The sequence below is a fragment of the Oncorhynchus kisutch genome, linkage group LG3, assembly GCF_002021735.2.
Source record: "Oncorhynchus kisutch isolate 150728-3 linkage group LG3, Okis_V2, whole genome shotgun sequence".
NCBI lineage: Eukaryota > Metazoa > Chordata > Actinopteri > Salmoniformes > Salmonidae > Oncorhynchus > Oncorhynchus kisutch.
Window position 1 is genome coordinate 23,174,447 of NC_034176.2, and position 20,707 is coordinate 23,195,153.

The 20,707-nt window shown below is 43.4% G+C and overlaps 2 protein-coding genes across 10 annotated transcripts in view; both read left to right on the forward strand.

Annotated features, from left to right (window-relative positions):
* The window catches only part of LOC109878268 (homeobox protein cut-like 2), a 124,540-nt gene extending 119,891 nt beyond the window's left edge, over positions 1-4,649 (forward strand). For 2 of the 3 annotated variants that reach the window (XM_031819226.1, XM_031819231.1), the window contains one exon: positions 103-4,649. In XM_031819226.1, coding sequence (XP_031675086.1) covers positions 103-922 — 820 coding nt within the window. In that variant the 3' untranslated portion in view covers positions 923-4,649. The remainder of the gene's footprint in view (positions 1-102) is intronic. The other variant, XM_020470513.2, reaches the window with a different exon arrangement.
* Positions 4,650-5,122: 473 nt separating this feature from the next.
* Positions 5,123-20,707, forward strand: part of LOC109878277 (myotubularin-related protein 3-like) — a 30,547-nt gene continuing 14,962 nt past the window's right edge. For 4 of the 7 annotated variants that reach the window (XM_020470523.2, XM_020470553.2, XM_020470544.2 and 1 more), the window contains exons 1-5: positions 5,123-5,295; positions 16,205-16,278; positions 17,814-17,903; positions 18,094-18,210; positions 19,222-19,245. In XM_020470523.2, the coding sequence (XP_020326112.1) occupies positions 16,276-16,278; positions 17,814-17,903; positions 18,094-18,210; positions 19,222-19,245 (234 nt within the window). In that variant the 5' untranslated portion in view covers positions 5,123-5,295; positions 16,205-16,275. The remainder of the gene's footprint in view (positions 5,296-16,204; positions 16,279-17,813; positions 17,904-18,093; positions 18,211-19,221; positions 19,246-20,707) is intronic. The other 3 variants (XM_020470530.2, XM_020470561.2, XM_020470538.2) reach the window with 2 other exon arrangements.

Consider the following 20,707-nt stretch of genomic DNA (forward strand, 5'->3'; position numbering starts at 1 on the left):
ATAGTACATGGAATTACTAACAGAATACTTGAATGCTTGTTTTGGATGAATGAAATACACGACTCCTTCCAACTGTTTGTTTGATTGTTGTGTTTTTCTAAGCAGGTCCAGGATGCGACGGGAGGTCCTCATGGAGGGTCTCCAGGACAACGACACGGATGCAGAACACCACAGCTACTCTCCCTCGGCGACACAGAGCCCCACCTCAGACGGGGATGAGAGGGGGCTGCTGCACCCCACTGGACGCACCCCCCACCCCATCCTCCCCCTCAGCGCCAACACATCACTGCCTCATGTCAAACAGGAGGCCAGTGAGGGAGAGGAGGAGGAGAGGGAAGGCTTCAACGGACAGTCTAAGATCCAGTGTTTCTCTATGGGCGTCCAGTTCCCTCAGTTGAAAACGGAGCATGGGGACCTGATGGTCGGCTGCCAAGAGCCCCACCTGGCTCCACACTATATTCAGAGCCTGAGGCAGGAAGAAGGGATGAGTAGCCAGGCTCAGGGGCTCTTCCATGGGGAGCTCTCCCTAGATGGCCCCCAGAGAGCCAGCCAGTCCAGACACGAGGGTGACAACTCCAGCAAGTCTTTTGTAGACCCAGTCAGCTTCAAGGCATCATCGGAGCCCTGTCGCAGCAGCCTAGAGGTCTCCCTCAACTCCCCCTCCGCTGCCTCCTCACCCGGCCTCATGATGTCCGTCTCCCCTGTCCCATCTTCCTCTACACCCATCTCCCCATCCCTGCCCAACCCACCCACCACAAGCACCAACCACAGCCTGGACCCTAACCCCCTGCCTCCCATCCAGAGCCCCAAGCCCAACAAGAGTGTTCAGAGACGCACTGAGAAAATGGCCAACCTCAACAATATCATCCATAGGCTGGAAAGAGCAGCTAACCGGGAGGAGACCTTGGAGTGGGAGTTTTAGGCCCCTCCCTCTCTCCACATTTCCTCAGTCCTGCTGAATCGCACCGCACATGGGAGACTCTCAAAGAGAAGCTTCCTGAGCACATGGAGTGGAGCCTGGCTCCTCAACGCCTGTGCTCCCTGTCTGATCACACTAAATAAATAACCCTTTTCGGAAAACCGGGGGAACCAGAGCTAAACTCTTACAGAAAAATTCCCTTAGAGGACTTTTAGAAAATAAAAAATATTTATAAATGTGTTTTAGGTTTTTTGATAATGGATATTACTTTGAAATATATGTAACAGCACTAGCTGTTGTTTTACCTAATGGACTCTGACGTAAAGACTTTTGCAGCTATGGTGTCATGAAATGTACACTGAAGTTGTATAGATTGCCACTGGGTGAGATTAAAAAAGACCTCTGTCTTAAGCCATCAAAAGCACTATAATTATTTAAAAAGAGACTGACCAAATTTGCTACCTTTTGAATAGCAATTTTTCAGATTTTGTCTGTAAGACGGGACTGTTTAAGTCAAGTACCGTGAAATTCTACTACTGACTGAGAGATAGTCCTTTAAGACTCTAAATATTCAACATCTCGTATGTACCTGGTTTCTTGGTTGTATGTTTTGAAACATTTGTAACAAACATATAAAGTGTGGTTGTACATGTTGTAGAATTGTCTGCAATAGCCTTCTGAACCAGATGTAGCATGGTACTTCACTGACCCTGTTATCCTCTATAGTTAGTCACCTGTGATATACTTGAGCAAAAATTGGTGAGGAAAAAAAAACATCTGCAAAAAATAAGAATGGAAATGTAGAATCTATTTAGTGTATTTTGTATTTATTTTTTATCATTGAGGTTTATTAGGCAGTAAATGAAACTCACTACACATGAGCACAGTTTACATTATTTATTTCAGACTGCTCTCGTCCTCTAAATCACTGGTTTCAGACTATAACGGGCCAATGCACACCTGGTTACCTCAGTTTTTGTTGATGCAGATCATGCCATGATTGCGTTGTCATTCACACTCATGACCTTCCAACCTTTGAATAAATGGATTAAGATATGTTTGAGTGATGTCTCCGACAACAATGGAACCTGATAATCTTCTAGTGAGGAGTCTCAGGCAAACATGAGCATTCTTTAAAGACCACATTGAGAACCCCTGCTCTTGGATTACAAAGGACATGCTTCATCCTCTGCTCCCTTTCTCTCCATCCTAATTCTGTCCTTTCAGAGACTCATGCTGTTCCTCCTGCATTCATGTCGATCTTGTTCTTAGCTCAGTGGGCAGACACAGTCTTGAGTCATACAAACAACTCTGGTTTGATTACATGGTGGAAACATACTGTAGAAAGAAATAATGCACTATAGAGCACTGACAAGTCCCTCTGTTTGGCTCTGTCTGACTGGAATAACAATCTGAAAGCATGCAAATGAATCCTGATGGAAAGAACATGATACAGTGTGACCAACATTTGACTACATTGAATTCAGTTAGAATGTACATTCTATGACACAAAATGGAATTGATTGTCTCATTATCCTTGCCGCTGGCCACTACTGTATTGAATATATTAGTTTTGTCATGCTTGCAGTTCGTTATAATCTTCTGTATTTTCCTTCTGTTTTGTACTCAACCATTTTAATAGGTCTTCAATACCTTGTGTATGAACTACTTACAGCACTTAGATTTAAATAATTGTGAGGATTCAAGAAATGTAATTTTTAGTGTCCACAAGTGAGTCTTTGCCTTTACTGTATCGTTGAAATTGGTAGTAAACACTGTCTAACTAGTTCAGAGGATTTGGATTGTATATGTATAGATATATAAATATTACACATTTACTGAAAATGATATCTTATATTATTGAACAAAATGTGCTGCCTATATTGAAATATAGTGTACAGATTTATTAAAGGGATCATTCTTCCAAATTACATTGCTTACAGGGTAAGGAAACCAGTCTACGGACAAGGAACGACAGTAATCCATGCTTTGGCTTTATTTCCCTGGCACAGTTACCAAATGTTAACCTTTTAGCATTTGTGGCACAAATCCTATTCAAGTCATGTTACTGATATTAGCATTTTCGCACATCATGTTCAAATCATCTATAAGCAGCAATTTCACTATACTTGTGCACGTGACAAAACTTTTTGTTGAGCTTCACAATCAATTTGAGATATTTTCAGATAATTTGGACATGATGCCAGAAAAATGCTAAAAAAAAAAAAATCCCATCCAACAAACTAAACCAAAGCATAGATTGCAGCCGAGCCTTGTCCGTAGACTGCTTACAGGGTAAGGAAACCAATATGTCATTTTGTTATTTGGGGGAACTATCCCTTTAACTAAAACCCATATGAGCCAGTTCTGGTCTGGCAAGCTTGCCCATGTTTTAGACCTTCTCTCAGGGTAGTCTTGCTTCTTAAAGCTTTACTGAACCAGTCGCTTTCATAACTGGTAAACACAATAATTAATGAATATAATAACAGAAGAAACCAGTAGACAGAATGGTTCTGCCATATGTTATATGGGATTATGGAAGTTTTAACTATGGGAATGCACATGGAAAACTAATGGTTGTTTTTTGAGAGAAATGGCAGGCTATTTTGTAATCCACTGGTACAATGACAATGTTAGGTCATTTAATATAGTGTTTTTTGTGAAGCAAACGGGGAGAGGTAAAAGTATAAAATTGCTGACATCCTGACAGAACTGACTCTTCCATACTTGCTGAGCAGATACAGTATGTGCTTGACACTTCAGAATGACACTGTATACCTCTAAGGATGAAATGGGGAATCTGGATATCCTATATTAATCTATGATGAACTGTCCTTTATTTTTACAACTCATTTTCTATATCAGTGATACTGTGTATGGGAGTACTTAGAAGTAACATTTATTGTATGAGATCTCATCGTCTTACACAGAAGAATTGACAAATAAATGGCTGAAAATGGAATTGATTTACACAGACCCTTATGGACCTTTACATATTCACAAACCTAATTTAACTGTTTGAATTTTGCATGCAATTTCATACTGATCACTTAAAAGGGTAAATACTTTTGTATTATTGTTCTGGCGCATTGACATTGAATCAGCACTTATCCCTTTTTACACTGGTGAAACCATGCATGTTGCAATTGGCAATTTTTGTGACAGACACAATGTGTTATATATTCAACTGACTGAATTGACTCTTTGTAGTATTCACAAGACTGGTTTAGTAATGTGTGAATAAGATGGTGAATTGAATGAAAACCAGACTAAACAAAGTCCCTCTGAAATGTTCTATCCCAAATCCCTAAGTAAAAAGCAGACATTTAGAAATGACTTTTTATCCCATATCAATTAAGCCTCGTTATTTTTCTGGCCTTGTTGATAGATTGTGATTTGATGGTCATAGACCTCTGTCACTAAAAGGTGTAAAGTGGTTGAGTACTTGGGTAAGCAAGGATGGGATTGTTTTACTGAATTACCTATGAGATTTGGGTTTGATCATAAAGGGATTCCAAATGTTGTTTAACAATATGTGCTCTGGCGTCACCTCTCCTGTCAAAATTATTGTAATTAAAACCTGTTAATACAGATGAGGTGCTCAAAAGGCTAACATCTCATCTCATGTTTCAAGGCATTGGAAGCTGTTAAGGAATGGACAAAAATATACCAAGTGTCTTGGATTCACATATGTATGAAACCATCATCCAATACATTATTGAATAAGGTCCTATGTGTGTTGTGTTTTTTTGTTACCACTTTAGGCATCACAAATTAGTCTCAGTTTTTGGAGTGCGCACACACACAGGGAAAAAAAAGCATAGGAAAATAGGTAAATGCTGGCTTTCTACAATGACAAATTCTCTCTGGTGGCCTAGTATACGTTTAGGCCTACTAAAAATGTATGTAACGTTAAGACAGATGTAAACAAAGATGGTAGAAATAGGTTTAAAAACGGTGTACTTTTCTTGGAAAAGTCTCAACCGAATCCTTGGGATGTCCCAACTGACGCTACCCAATTGAAGTTAACATTTAAAACGGTTAAGGTTAGGATAGGTGTCAGGGCTTATGGTATGGACGTCCCAACGTCACCGGATAGCGTAAAGCTTGCATTTATTTATTTGTTTACATGCTCATGTGATTCGTTTGCGTACCCATCCCCCACATCCAAATAAACGTGGTTACGTTGCGTATCACGTCACGTATAATATTGGGTTGGCGATTCGCAGCGATGGCGACTCGATTCTTCTACGGGACGTATTGAAACTGGCCTCGGATATGACAAATGTATTTCCTAACGTGTAATTTATTGCAAACCCAGTGCACGGATCTTCAACTGGATCATTAACGTTTCTATTGTCATTGCTTTCTCTCTGGTGAGTCCGCCGGTTGTTTTCCTGCTTCGGTGTGTTTTGACAGAGGCCTCAGTTTTGGGGTCCGCCCTCATAACAACAACAAAAACAGTTGCAGAAAGAGCAAGCAATGGCCAGCTCTGACTACGATTACTAGCTAACTGTGACTTTAGGACTGGAAGAAGCATAACTACGTCGTACCCAAACAGCAATATATTTATTTTGACCTGTCAAAGTCATAACGAGAAAATAGCATTCTCACAGCTTAACTAACTGACGTTAGCCGCTAACTAGCCATGTGATGTATATTGTTTCGATTGACTGGACTAGGCTAGCTCGCCGCTACTAGTTAGCAAACTGGCGTAACGTTAACGTGTGCTACGTTATAAGATGGCTCAAAGAGGAAACTACAACTACCCAAGTTAGCCAGCTAACTAACGTGGTAAACTCCAATCGGGTACAAAATTGTCTATCAATTGTTGACAGTTAACATGAGAAACAGAGAATGGATATTTGGATAATTAGCCAGCCTGCTAACTAACGTTAACGTAGTTGGCTAATAATACGTTTATGATTAGTCTCGCTAACTAATATTAACCTTGAGTTAGCTAGTTATCCAATAATACTCGTTGAAATTGCTATTTTTCTAGTGCACGTCGCGAATCGGCCTTTAACATGCATTACATGACCACAAGTATGTGCACACCTTCTCGTTGAACATCTCATTCCAAAATCATGAGCATTAATATGGAGTTGGTTCACCCCTTTGCTGCTATGACATCCTCCACTCTTCTGGGAAGGCTTTCCACTAGGCGCTGGAACATTGCTGTGGGCACTTGCTTCCATTGAGGTTGGGCACTGATGTTGGGTGGTTGGGCACTGATGTTGGGTGATTTGGCCCGGCTCGCAGTCGGTGTAACAATTCATCCCAAAGGTGTTTGATGGTGTTGAGGGCAGGGCTCTGTGGAGGCCAGTCAAGTTCTTCCACACCGATCTCAACAAACCATTTCTGTGTGGACCTCACTTTGTGCATGGGGGCATTGTCATGCTGAAACAGGAAAGGGCCTTCCCCAAACTGTTGCACAAAGTTGGAAGCACAAAATCATCTAGAATGTTGTATGCTGTGGCATTAAGATTTCCCTTCACTGGAACTACGGGGCCTAACCTGAACCATGAAAAACAGCCCCAGACCATTATTCCTCCAACTCTGTTGCCGTTGTTTCCACGTCACAATACGAGCACTTACAATTGACCAGGGCAGAAATTTGACAAATTGACTTGTTGGAAAGGTGGCATCCTATGATGTTGAAAGTTACGGCGCTCTCTAGTAAGGCCATTCTACTGCCAATGTTTGTCTATGGAGACTACATGGCGGTGTGCTAAATTTGTATACACCTGTCAGCAACGGGTGTGGCTAAAAATAGCTGAATCAACACATTTTTGAAGGGCTGTCCACATACTTTTGTGTATTTATAGTGTACCTAGCTAGTTAGTTCTTGAAAGCCCTTCTAGGGTTTTCAGCTGTTTGCTTCGGCCACCGTTGGCTGTGTGTAAACAACAATTGTGACACTAATCATCGCTTTGCAAAATGTTTTTTAAACATATGCTAATATGCCCCTTATCTTTCATATCAGAGAGAAATAATCGTTCAAATAAAAAATATAGACTTAATATATTTTTCTTTGTTCAGATCCATTTGCTGTGTGCACCTCCAGTTGACAAACTACACTTTGTCACCAGCGTTTCCCAAACTTGGTGCTCGTGACCCCAAGGGCTGCACGTTTTGTTTTTTATCCTAACTAACGAATCAAATGATCAAATTTATTATTTGAATTAGCTGTGTAGTGTTAGTGCAAAAACCAAAACGTGCACCCCTTGGGATCCCGAAGACTGAAATGAAACAAAATGGAATTCAAATAATTAAACCTACCTTTGTTTTAATAACCCCAAAATAACAGAAATGTTGTTTCATCGCTCAGCACTATATTCTAATTGCTTGCCTTGCTAGCGTAATCTCTGTAAAGATAACAGTCAAGGCAAACTGCTACCGTTCACCAGTAACGTTAGTTGGCGATCTGGAATTCAAAAGTTTCTGCTTTGATGCATGATTACTAATGTGTTAGTAGAATTATCTGATAGGCTAGTTCTTCTCTACTGGTCCTCGATCAGTGTTGGTGATTCACACAGTTAACAATAAATAGTTTGAGAAACATGTTTTTATTCACTGCTGGATAGATTGGCTTTGAATGTCACATGTTTTGATAATATCAGGTTTATCTGTCAGAACATTACAGCTAGACTAGCTCTTGCCCTTATCATGACTCCAATTCCCTTGCACTACAGTGGAGTCAGTGAATGTCCCTTTTTGCCTTGTGAGGGAAATGGTGAGGATTATTAACGTTTCTAAATGTTAAAACAGAGCCAAAGGATTGTAGTTAACATGGAGCTGTGGTCAATACGTTCAGCTGAGAACCCATAGTAGGGAAGTTATCAGGCTTCTTGGGTTCTCGAGACCAGCACATGCAACTACTCAACTTTTACTCTTCCCCAGAACGTCACACAGTTCCTCACTCTTTCCTCATATCCTCCTTACGTCACTGAGATGGGAAGTATTCACTTTGAGAGATGATGATTTTAAGCCTTTGCTTGAGTGTTGCAGGTTCAGATCAGATGCATGGTAGTCACATGACAGGACTGAGGTGCTAAGCCTGCCCTGTGTGACTGCATACAGAGCCAGACTGAGCTGAGGCCATGGGTCACGAGCCTGCTGATGTAAAAAAAAAACATGCTTTGTTGGTATGTCCGCACGCACACCAGTGTGTGTGTGTGACAGATATGTTTTATCAGTCAGTGCCAGCAAGGAGGAGGGTACCTCTGGAGCATGCCCTGCTAACTTAGCTCTCGGCTCAGTCAGGTGACAGAATGACGTCCCTTTAGGCTGTGCCTAGGTCTTCACAATCTAGTAGGTTCAGGTTCTACGGTTCAGAAAGGAATCGGGCGACATAGAATTAATTTGAATTCATGTTTTAAAGCAAAGTTCCAAATGCCTGTATTGCAGAAATCGAAGTTTGTTTAAAAATATATATATAATGTATGAGTGTTCTGTGTCTTTGGTTTTGACTCCCTCTGTGCTGTGTGCACTGTGCAACTTCCCACTCGCACACAGACACCAAGCCCCTCCCACTCACAGAAAAGACGAAAGATGACTTCTTGCTTTCTGACAACAAGCCATTTAAACTCTCTATTTGAGGTTTGGTCCAACAATCGGTCATATGGATACCGTAACGCATTATTTGACTGAAATAGACGAGAACTTAATCTTTCTAACGATAGCCTTAGTGGTTAGAGCGTTGGGACAGTAACTGAAATGTTGCTGGATTGAATCCCTGTGCTAACAAGGTAAAAATCTGTCGTTCTGCCCCTGAGCATGGTAGTTAACCCACTGTTCCCGGGTGCTGAAGACGTGACTAGGTATCCCCCTTTCCTTTGTCTGAACGCCCAAAATGTACAGTGCCTTCAGAAAGTATTCACACTCCTTGACTTTTTCCACATTTTGTTGTGTTATAGCCTGAATCTAAAATGAATTAAATTGAGATATTTGGTTACTGGCCTACACACAATACCCCATAATGTCAAAGTCGAGGTATGTTTTTTAAAATATTTACACATTAATTAGAAATTTCCGGCGCCGACAGAGATGGCCGCCTCGCTTCGCGTTCCTAGGAAACTATGCAGTTTTTTGTTTTTTTTACGTGTTATTTCTTACATTAGTACCCCAGGTCATCTTAGGTTTCATTACATACAGTCGAGAAGAACTACTGAATATAAGATCAGCGTCAACTCACCATCAGTACGACCAAGAATATGTTTTTCGCGACGCGGATCCTGTGTTCTGCCTTACAAACAGGACAACGGAGTGGATTCCATGCAGCGACCAAAAAAAAAAACGACTCCGAAAGAGAGGGAAACGAGGCGGTCTTCTGGTCAGACTCCGGAGACGGGCACACCGTGCACCACTCCCTAGCATTCTTCTTGCCAATGTCCAGTCTCTTGACAACAAGGTTGACGAAATCCGAGCATGGGTAGCAATTCCAGAGGGAACTCAGAGACTGTAACGTTCTCTGCTTCACGGAAACATGGCTCACCGGAGAGACGCTATCCGAAGCGGTGCAGCCAACGGGTTTCTCCACGCATCGCGCCGACAGAAACAAACATCTTTCTGGTAAGAAGAGGGGCGGGGGCGTATGCCTTATGGCCAACGTGACATGGTGTGATGAAAGAAACATACAGGAACTCAAATCCTTCTGTTCACCTGATTTAGAATTCCTCACAATCAAATGTAGACCGCATTATCTACCAAGAGAATTCTCTTCGATTATAATCACAGCCATATATATCCCCCCCCAAGCAGACACATCGATGGCTCTGAACGAACTTTATTTAACTCTCTGCAAACTGGAAACGATTTATCCGGAGGCTGCATTCATTGTAGCTGGGGATTTTAACAAGGCTAATCTGAAAACAAGACTCCCTAAATTGTATCAGCATATCGATTGCGCAACCAGGGGTGGAAAGACCTTGGATCATTGTTACTCTAACTTCCGCGACGCATATAAGGCCCTGCCCCGCCCCCCTTTCGGAAAAGCTGACCACGACTCCATTTTGTTGATCCCTGCCTACAGACAGAAACTAAAACAAGAGGCTCCCACGCTGAGGTCTGTCCAACGCTGGTCCGACCAAGCTGACTCCACACTCCAAGACTGCTTCCATCACGTGGACTGGGAGATGTTTCGTATTGCGTCAGATAACAACATTGACGAATACGCTGATTCGGTGTGCGAGTTCATTAGAACGTGCGTTGAAGATGTCGTTCCCATAGCAACGATTAAAACTCTAACCAGAAACCGTGGATTGATGGCAGCATTCGTGGGAAACTGAAAGCGCGAACCACTGCTTTTAATCAGGGCAAGGTGTCTGGTAACATGACCGAATACAAACAGTGCAGCTATTCCCTCCGCAAGGCTATCAAACAAGCTAAGCGCCAGTACAGAGACAAAGTAGAATCCCAATTCAACAGCTCAGACACAAGAGGCATGTGGCAGGGTCTACAGTCAATCACGGACTACAGGAAGAAATCCAGCCCAGTCACGGACCAGGATGTCTTGCTCCCAGGCAGACTAAATAACTTTTTTGCCCGCTTTGAGGACAATACAGTGCCACTGACACGGCCTGCAACGAAAACATGCGGTCTCTCCTTCACTGCAGCCGAGGTGAGTAAGACATTTAAACGTGTTAACCCTCGCAAGGCTGCAGGCCCAGACGACATCCCCAGCCGCGCCCTCAGAGCATGCGCAGACCAGCTGGCCGGTGTGTTTACGGACATATTCAATCAATCCCTATACCAGTCTGCTGTTCCCACATGCTTCAAGAGGGCCACCATTGTTCCTGTTCCCAAGAAAGCTAAGGTAACTGAGCTAAACGACTACCGCCCCGTAGCACTCCCATCCGTCATCATGAAGTGCTTTGAGAGACTAGTCAAGGACCATATCACCTCCACCCTACCTGACACCCTAGACCCACTCCAATTTGCTTACCGCCCAAATAGGTCCACAGACGATGCAATCTCAACCACACTGCACACTGCCCTAACCCATCTGGACAAGAGGAATACCTATTTGAGAATGCTGTTCATCGACTACAGCTCGGCATTCAACACCATAGTACCCTCCAAGCTCGTCATCAAGCTCGAGACCCTGGGTCTCGACCCCGCCCTGTGCAACTGGGTACTGGACTTCCTGACGGGCCGCCCCCAGGTGGTGAGGGTAGGCAACAACATCTCCTCCCTGCTGATCCTCAACACTGGGGCCCCACAAGGGTGCGTTCTGAGCCCTCTCCTGTACTCCCTGTTCACCCACGACTGCGTGGCCACGCACGCCTCCAACTCAATCATCAAGTTTGCGGACGACACAACAGTGGTAGGCTTGATTACCAACAACGACGAGACGGCCTACAGGGAGGAGGTGAGGGCCCTCGGAGTGTGGTGTCAGGAAAATAACCTCACACTCAACGTCAACAAAACTAAGGAGATGATTATGGACTTCAGGAAACAGCAGAGGGAACACCCCCCTATCCACATCGATGGAACAGTAGTGGAGAGGGTAGCAAGTTTTAAGTTCCTCGGCATACACATCACAGACAAACTGAATTGGTACACTCACACAGACAGCATCGTGAAGAAGGCGCAGCAGCGCCTCTTCAACCTCAGGAGGCTGAAGAAATTCGGCTTGTCACCAAAAGCACTCACAAACTTCTACAAATGCACAAGCGAGAGCATCCTGGCGGGCTGTATCACCGCCTGGTATGGCAACTGCACCGCCCTCAACCGTAAGGCTCTCCAGAGGGTAGTGAGGTCTGCACAACGCATAACCGGGGGCAAACTACCTGCCCTCCAGGACACCTACACCACCCGATGCTACAGGAAGGCCATAAAGATCATCAAGGACATCAACCACCCGAGCCACTGCCTGTTCACCCCGCTGTCATCCAGAAGGCGAGCTCAGTACAGGTGCATCAAAGCTGGGACCGAGAGACTGAAAAACAGCTTCTATCTCAAGGCCATCAGACTGTTAAACAGCCACCACTAACATTGAGTGGCTGCTGCCAACACACTGTCAATGACACTGACTCAACTCCAGCCACTTTAATAATGGGAATTGATGGGAAATTATGTAAATATATCACTAGCCACTTTAAACAATGCTACCTTATATAATGTTACTTACCCTACATTATTCATCTCATATGCTACGTATATACTGTACTCTATCATCGACTGCATCCTTATGTAATACATGTATCACTAGCCACTTTAACTATGCCACTTTGTTTACATACTCATCTCATATGTTATACTGTACTCGATATCATCTACTGTATCTTGCCTATGCTGCTCTGTACCATCACTCATTCATATATCCTTATGTACATATTCTTTATCCCCTTACACTGTGTATAAGACAGTAGTTTTTTGGAATTGTTAGTTAGATTACTTGTTCGTTATTACTGCATTGTCGGAACTAGAAGCACAAGCATTTCGCTACACTCGCATTAACATCTGCTAACCATGTGTATGTGACACATTTGATTTGATTTAAAACCTAAAATGTCTTGACTCAAAAAGTATTCAACCCCTTTGTTATGGCAAGCATAAAGTTCAGGAGTAAAAAAAATCTTAACAAGTTGCATGGACACACATGTGTGCAATAATAGTGTTTTAACATTAATTTTGTATGACTACCACATCTCTGTACCCCCCCCCACACACGTACACACACTTTGGATGGTGTATCAATACACCCAGGTACTGCAAAGATAAAGGCGTCTTTCCTAACTCAGTTGCCGGAGAGGAAGGAAACTGCTCAGGTATTTCACCATGAGGCCAATGGTGACTTTAAAACAGTTAGTTTAATGGCTGTGATAAGAGAAACCTGAAACAACATTGTAGTTACTCCACAATACTAACCTTATTGACAGAGTGAAAAGAAGGAAGCCTGTACAAAATACAAATATTCTAAAACACATTCTGTTTGCAACAATGCACTAAAGTAGTGCTGAAAGAAATGTGGTAAAGCAACTAACTTTTGTCCTGAATACAAAGTGTGATATTTGGGGAAAATCCAAATCTTCAAGCGTAGTGGTGGCTGCATCATAGGGGTATCCTTGTAATTGTTAAGGGCTGGAGAGTATTTATTTATTTATTTTTTTCCTCCAGGATAAAAAAACAAACAATGTTGCTAAGCACAGGCAATCCTACAGGAACCTGGTTCAGTCTGCTTTCCACCAGACACTGGGATATTAATTCACCTTTCAACAGGACAATAATCTAAAACACAAGTATACATCTACAGTGGAGTTGCTTACCAAGAAGACTGAATGTTCTTGAGTGGCCGAGTTAGTTTTGACTTAAATCTGCTCGTAGATCTATGGCAAGACTTAAATTGTTGTCGAGCAGTGATCAACAACCAATTTGACAGAGCTTGATTTTTGAAAAGAATGGGCAAATATTGTAACATCCAGGTGTTCAAAGCTCTTAGACTTACCCAGAAAGACTCACAGCTGTAATCTCTGCCAAAGGTGATTCTAACATGTATTGACTCAGTGGTGTAAATACTCTGTAAATGAGATATTTCTGTATTTAGTTTTCAATCAATTTTGCAAACATTTCTAAAAACGGTGTCATTATGGGGTATTGTTTGTAGATGGGTAAGAATAAAACATTTAAAAAACATTTGAATTCAGGCTGTAACAAGAACATTTTGAATAAGTTGGTGTATGAATACTTTCTGAATGCACTGAAGAACAGAGCAGACCCTACTAATACGAAAGTATCAATGAACATGGAAAATTAATGCTCAGTTTTTCATTGCAGTACCACACACTGCTAGCAGCATTTTAGTGACAGACTGTGCTGGCTGTCTACTCTGTTGTACATGTAGAATGAGTAATGAATGACACGTTTATACAGTGCATTTGGAAAGTGTTCAGACCCCTGGACTTTTTCCACATTTTGTTACGTTACAGCCTTATTCTCGAAATGATCAGGATTAATTTTTTTTAAAATACAATCTACACGCTACCCCATAATGACAGCAAAAACAGTTTAATTTTAAATTTTTGTGGCACATTTGATAAACATTTTAAAACGGATACCTTATTTACATAAGTATTGAGTCCCTTTGCTATGAGACTCAAAATTGAGCACAGGTTCATCCTGTTTCCAGTGATCATCCCTGTGATGTTTCTACAACTTGATTGGAGTCCACCTGTGGTAAATTTAAAATTGATTGGACATGATTTGGGAAGGCACATGTCAGAGCAAGAAGCAAGCCATGAGGTCGAAGGAATTGTCCGTAGAGCTCAGAGACGGGATTGTTTCGAGGCACAGATCTGGGGAAGGGTACCAAAACAATTCTGCAACTTTGAAAGTTCCCAAGAACTCAGTGGCCTCCATAATTCTTAAACAGAAGAGGTTTGGAGCCACCAAGACTCTTCCTAGAGCTAGCCGCCCTAACTGAGCAATCGGGAGGAGAGGGCCTTGGTCAGGGAGGGGACCAAGAACCCGAGGGTCACTCTGACAGAGCTCAAGAGTTCCTCTGTGGAGGTGGGAGAACCTTCCAGAAGTTCAACCATCTCTGCAGCACTCCACCAACCAGCCCTTTATGGGAGAGTGGCCAGATGGAAGCCACTACTCAGTAAATGTCACATGACCGCCTGCTTGGAGTTTGCCAAAAGGCACCTAAAGGACTCTCAGACCATGAGAAACAATATTCTCTGGTCTGATGAAACTAAGATTGAACTCTTATTCAGTACTTTGTTGAAGGACATTTGGCAGTGATTACACTCAAGTCTTCATGGGTATGATACAAGCTTGGCACATCTGTATTTGGGGAGTTTCTCCCATTCTTCTCTGCAGAGCCTCTCAAACTCTGTCAGATTGGATGGGGAGCATTGCTGCACAGCTATTTTCAAGTCTCTTCAGAGATGTTAGATCGGGTTCAAGTCCGGGCTCTGGCTGGGCCACTCAAGGACATTCAGAGACTTGTCCCGAAGCTACTCCTGCATTGTCTTTGAAGTGTACTTAGGGTCGTTGTCCTGTTGGAAGGTGAACCTTCGCCCCAGTCTGAGGTCCTGAGTGCTCTGGAGCAGGTTTTCACCAAGGATCTCTCTGTACAATGTTCCACTCATCTTTCCCTCAATCCTGACTAGTCTCACAGTCCCTGCTGCTGAAAAACATCCCCACAGTATGATGCTGCCACCACCATGCTTCACCGTAGGGATGGTGCCAGGTTCCCTCCACATGTGACGCTTGGCATTCAGGCCAAGAAGTTCAATATTGGTTTCATCAGACCAGCGAATCTTGTTTCTCATGGTTTGAGAGTCCTTTAAGTGCCTTTTGGCAAACTCCAAGCTGGCTGTCCATGTGCCTTTTACTGAGGAGTGGCTTCTGCCTGATTTGAAGTGCTGCAGCAATGGTTGTCCTTCTGGAAGGTTCTCCCATCTCCAAAGAGGAACTCTTGAGCTCTGTCAGAGTGACCATCTGGTTCTTGGTCACCCCCCCCCCCTGACCAAGGCCCTCTCCCCCGACTGCTCAGTTTGGCCGGGTGGCCAGCTCTCGGAAGAGTCTTGGTGGTTCCAAACTTCTTCCATTTAAGAATGATGGAGGCCACTGTGTTCTTGGGCACCTTCAATGCTACCCTTTCCTTCAAAACTTCTGTTACCCAGATCTGGTACCCTTCCCCAGATCTGTGCCTTGACACAATCCTGCCCCCCCCCCCCCCCCTCCCTTATCAGAATTGATGAGCATAGTATACTGTGGCCCAACTGGACGTAAATGGCTTTTTTCCATTACATAAATGTGTTTTAAGTGTTGTCTCTCACCTCACTTGCAGCCTACTGTACCCACCAGCACAGCTATATTTACCAGGGAATGAAAAGGTCTATTGTAGATTGAATGTTCCAGTGAAAAGTAAGCTGTTTGAGATGTTTGCAGATTAACTCTAACTGAAATTTGCAAAACAGTATCATCAGGGTAGCACCTCATCTGTTGCTTGTTCTCTTTTGGTACGTAGCAAAACCGGTGCACATCACAGTTCTGGCTACTCATTTTGTTTAGTTTCTTATCATTTTGAAGTGATAACTTATTGAAAAGAACATCTTTGTCTGCGTACGGGCTGTATTTCATTTTCTACATGTGACACAGAATGACTGTGTGCCCTGCACTCCAAATCCAGGTACTGCAGGGTGTTACTCTCATCCATGTGATCACTGTTAATGAGATATTGTTTACAAGGGATCCTCTGCAATAAGAGACTACTGTAGTCCAGTTTTATGGCGCAATCAAATGAGATCTTTCCCCTTGTTCCACTCTCTACAGACTTAGATTTGGGGTCCAGTGAAGAAGGCCTGTGTTCCTTGTCCAGTGACCCACACTCCTTCACAAGGGCCATGGTAAAGTGCATCCTTCATCATGACCGTTTTCTATCTACCAGTGAAGAAGAGCTATCTGTGTGTGTGCTGTCTGCCGAATCGGAAACTCTATTGATTTTCAGCCCTTTTAAATACGCTGTGTTTACTGGTAGCTAGATGGTTGCATCGGACACAGTGTCAAAGTTCCACCCAGTCTGCTGCCTCAGCAGGGATTGTTTGATTTTGACTGGAAGCCTTAGTGATATGGAGTAGTATTACCACTGCGTGTGTTGAGTTACATCTTGGTCAATCATAAACCTTGCTCTGAAAGTGTGTGTGTGCGGGGATTGACATTAAGGGTAGCCCTATAACTTGGGTGGGGGTGTGACCTCAGTAGTCACACAACTTGACACTGCTTGTGGAGGTTGCCCCATTGGCAAGGAGATATAAAATACCTGATATCAATCCCAAAAAATACTCCTGGTTTGCCTGATGGGTGAGTGTCTTTCAGACCGTAAATACCTGATGTGTATGTCTTTTTATGTGTGTGTGTCTGCCTGTGTGTTTTGTGCGTTCCTGTGCCTGCCCCCTGACTGGCCCCTACAGAGCTGACTGGCCCCGTTCAGTTGGTGGGATGGTCGCACTGAGCCTGCTGCCCCAGCCATGTCTTTTATCTGCAATGTCTACGGACCACCCTAATCTCTCTTTGTCCTTGCCAGTATTGCCATTCTGTTCTCACTAGACTGAACTCCTATTGTGTCCTAGCCTTACCGCCCATGGGCCCCAGGGTGCTGCTGAAACGGACCGGGACAAAGCAAAGAGCACAGGGCCCTGTTTCAGAAGGCAGTTTTTTATTTATTATACAATTTTAGTCCCTGAATAAAAACTATTTAACTGCTTACGTGTTCATGCCTCACATTACCATCAAAGAAATGTCCTCTGTGGGTTTCTGAAATATGCTCATTAAATTGAGAAGTATGGTATGCAACATCAAAGAGCTCCTCACGTGTGGCACAGACGGATACCAATAGAAATCAAAGGGGACCATAATTGGATACAGCCACCCAAATTACATTTAGACCTGTAATTATTTAAGACACTTGGTTGTAAAAGGATTACTTATGATATTTTGTACTTGGCGTAGTGTGCTCTGTAGCCGGTATCTGTTTCTGGCTCTGAACTGGGTTACACAGACAAACTTTAGTACCATGCCAGGCTGTCAGCCAAGGGTGAGGTACTCTTCGCAGGGGACTTGGGCCTGGTGTGTGTGTGTGTGTGTGTGTGTGTGTGTGGTGGATTGAGAGATTGCACAGGGATGATTTAAGACCCCACACCTATTTATAGTTGGTTTTAGTATCAACACTCCTCTGATTACATTTGGCTTCATCATTGGCTGTTTGTGAAAGCCTATTCAATTAAGTTACTGTCAGAGGTATGGTTAAATGTGGGAGTGGTTGGAGAATGGCTACAGTCGATGCTGGTTGTAACCAGTGAATGGGGATAGTAGTGGCCTATTGAGTTATTTTACAAGACAACGGACATTCCACATAATCAACAACATATTTTCTGATTGGCAGGAGGAGGAGGGGCCGCAGAGCATGGAATGTATCCAGGCCAATCAGATCTTCCCCAAGAAGCCCCCAGTCCTGGAGGAGGGGAGCCTGCAGGTGAGAACACTAATTGCCGGAGCTGGTTAGCACAATGCCAAGTCATGCCTGTACAGTTATCGCAAAGTCATTCTTCTACATGTGTTTGTAATGGTAATTTAGAAGTATGTATGTAGGTGTGCATTTATATGGCACCTTTACAAGTGATAAGGTTCTGTGCTCTTTGATAACTTCCCTCCTGTGGTGCCAGGTGCCCTTTCCCGAGCTGCATGGGGAGTTCACAAAGTACGTGGGGAGAGCGGAGGATGCAATCATCGCCATGTCCAGCTACCGCCTCCACATCAAGTTCAAAGAGTCCATCGTAAATGTAAGTACTGCCGACTAACTAAGTGAAGGCTTGGGACTTGATAGCACACAGTTTATCACCCAGCTCTAACACACACTTTAATTTCACAGACAGTGCCTAAGTGTCTGAAGAAACTCTACAGCTGGTCAGTAAAGTGAAACCCTATTGTCTCCAGTCTCTGTGCACCTTGACTTTTTATGAATGGAGACTGTGTGCTGGGTCCAGTGACAGTGTGCCACTACTGTTGTGGTAACAAGGCAGGCAGTCTGGAGAGGGCATTCTCAGTAGTTTTGCTTTTCTCTTTCCACTTGCCGTTGCCATGGTTGCAAAGATCCCATCAGGGATGCACAACACTTCCGCCCTCTCCCCCCTTTGCCGTGTTATATAAAGACTGTCTTTGTTACCAATGTGTGGTTATTCTTAGAAATTGACATCTCATTATTACACTGTTCGTAGTATAGAACATTCCTCCAATTTACAAACAAATGACACTGCTTCACTTCCTCTCACTGTAGTAGTATAGTACCGTAGTGATCAACATCATTGTTGTGCAGGTTCTGCGCCTTTTGGATTGGCATGTTTTTACATATACAGGGACGTTTTTGCTCAATCACCTGTGTTAAAATGTTCCAGTTCTTACCAGCTACCTCACCTGTTTGTTTTTTTTTTCTTTCTTTTTCCCCTCCCATTTCTGCCGTCAGTCTAGTTATATTGGAGCTGAATCTCACTATGTTTAATAAAACAGAGTGTGTTCTCTTCACACATTTGGATTGGATGGTAAAGCGTTTGCATCACATGGCTGTGGTTCACCACTCACATAAAGAGAGGATGGAGAGAGAGCGAGAGCGCACAGTGAGGCAGGCCGTTAACAAGCATCCAAGGAATTCATTGTGTGGTCAGATGTAGATTAGAGAGCAGGAATTATAACCGAGCGTAAGGAATGTGTGGCCAGGAAATAGCAGCAGAACAGACACAGCTTTAACTCTGTTTCCCTTGTCTTTATTGTCTCTCCTGTTTTGTTTTGAACAACAGAGTGACAGTTGTTGTGAGGTGTCAGTAAGTACCCAGCAGCCCCTGCATGCACAGCGTGTTGCCCTGCTCACAGACTGGGCTGGGATGGATAATGACATGGCAACTGTGTGTGTGAACCTGTTGAACACTGACCGCCTGTCCATTCTGCATGGCATTGGACCGTGTTGGAATTGTAAAAACAGCATTCGCTGCACTCACCTCTGAGTCACTGCAGAGCAGAAAATGTGCTTTTGGGTGAAACTTTGCCCTTCCATTTCCTGGTTGCTAAAATTCTATAATGTTTGCCTAATTTCAGTTTGTGACCAAACAAGCAATGTATAGTGTAAAGTAAGGATATTTAACTCTTACGACGTCCAGATGCTGCTGTTTTTCTGATCTACCTGATAATTAATTGCACCCACCTGGTGTTTCAGGTCTTAATCAGTCCCTGGGGGGGGAAAAGCAGTGGGACTGGTTTCGAGGTCCAAAGTTGAGTTTGAGAGGTGTTGAGGATGATCGTATGATCTAAACCACTGTGACATTTATTTTTTCAATAACCCAAAATAATATTATTTTCAGCTGTTTGAAGCTGTTGTACAAAACTGAAAGTAAAAAGACACAAAAGCTAAACTCACTCCTCGATCACACCTACAGCGTCATTGTGTTTTGGTCCAATGGAACGCTGTGTTTGTCTTGCAGCATTGCGTTGCAGAGGCAGTTGCAGTGCGTTCTATGTGGTGACTACATTGGATAAATCGAACGTATGCATCAAATTGTACGCTTAGACGGCTTGACAGAAATAGCAGAAGGTGAATGTTGAACTTTTTTTGCATACATATCCAGATGATGCTGCGTACTATTTTGCACAAGGACGCTGTACAGTCGTGGCCAAAAGTTCTGAGAATGACACAAATATTAATTTTCAAAAAGTCTGCTGCCTCAGTTTGTATGGTGGCAATTTGCATATACTTCAGAATGTTATGAAGAGTGATCAAATGAATTGCAATTAACTGCAAAGTCACTCTTTGCCATGCAAATTAACTGAATCCCCCAAAAACATTTCCACTGCATTTCAGCTCTGCCACAAAAGGACCAGCTAACCTCACGTCAGTGATTCTCTCGTTAACACAGGTGTGAGTGTTGACGAGGACAAGGCTGGAGATCACTCTGTCATGCTAATTGAGTTCGAATAACAGACTGGAAGCTTCAAAAGGAGCGTGGTGCTTGGAATCATTGTTCGTCCTCTGTCAATCATGGTTACCTGCAAGGAAACATGTGCCGTCATCATTGCCTTGCACAAAAAAAGCTTCACAGGCAAGAATATTGCTGCCAATAAGATTGCACCTAAATCAACCATTTATCTGATCACCAAGAACTTCAAGGAGAGCGGTTCAATTGTTGTGAAGATGGCTTCAGGGCGCCGAAGAAAGTCCAGCGAGCGCCAGGAGCGTCTCCGAAAGTTGATTCAGCTGCGGGATCGGGGCACCACCAGTACAGAGCTTGCTCG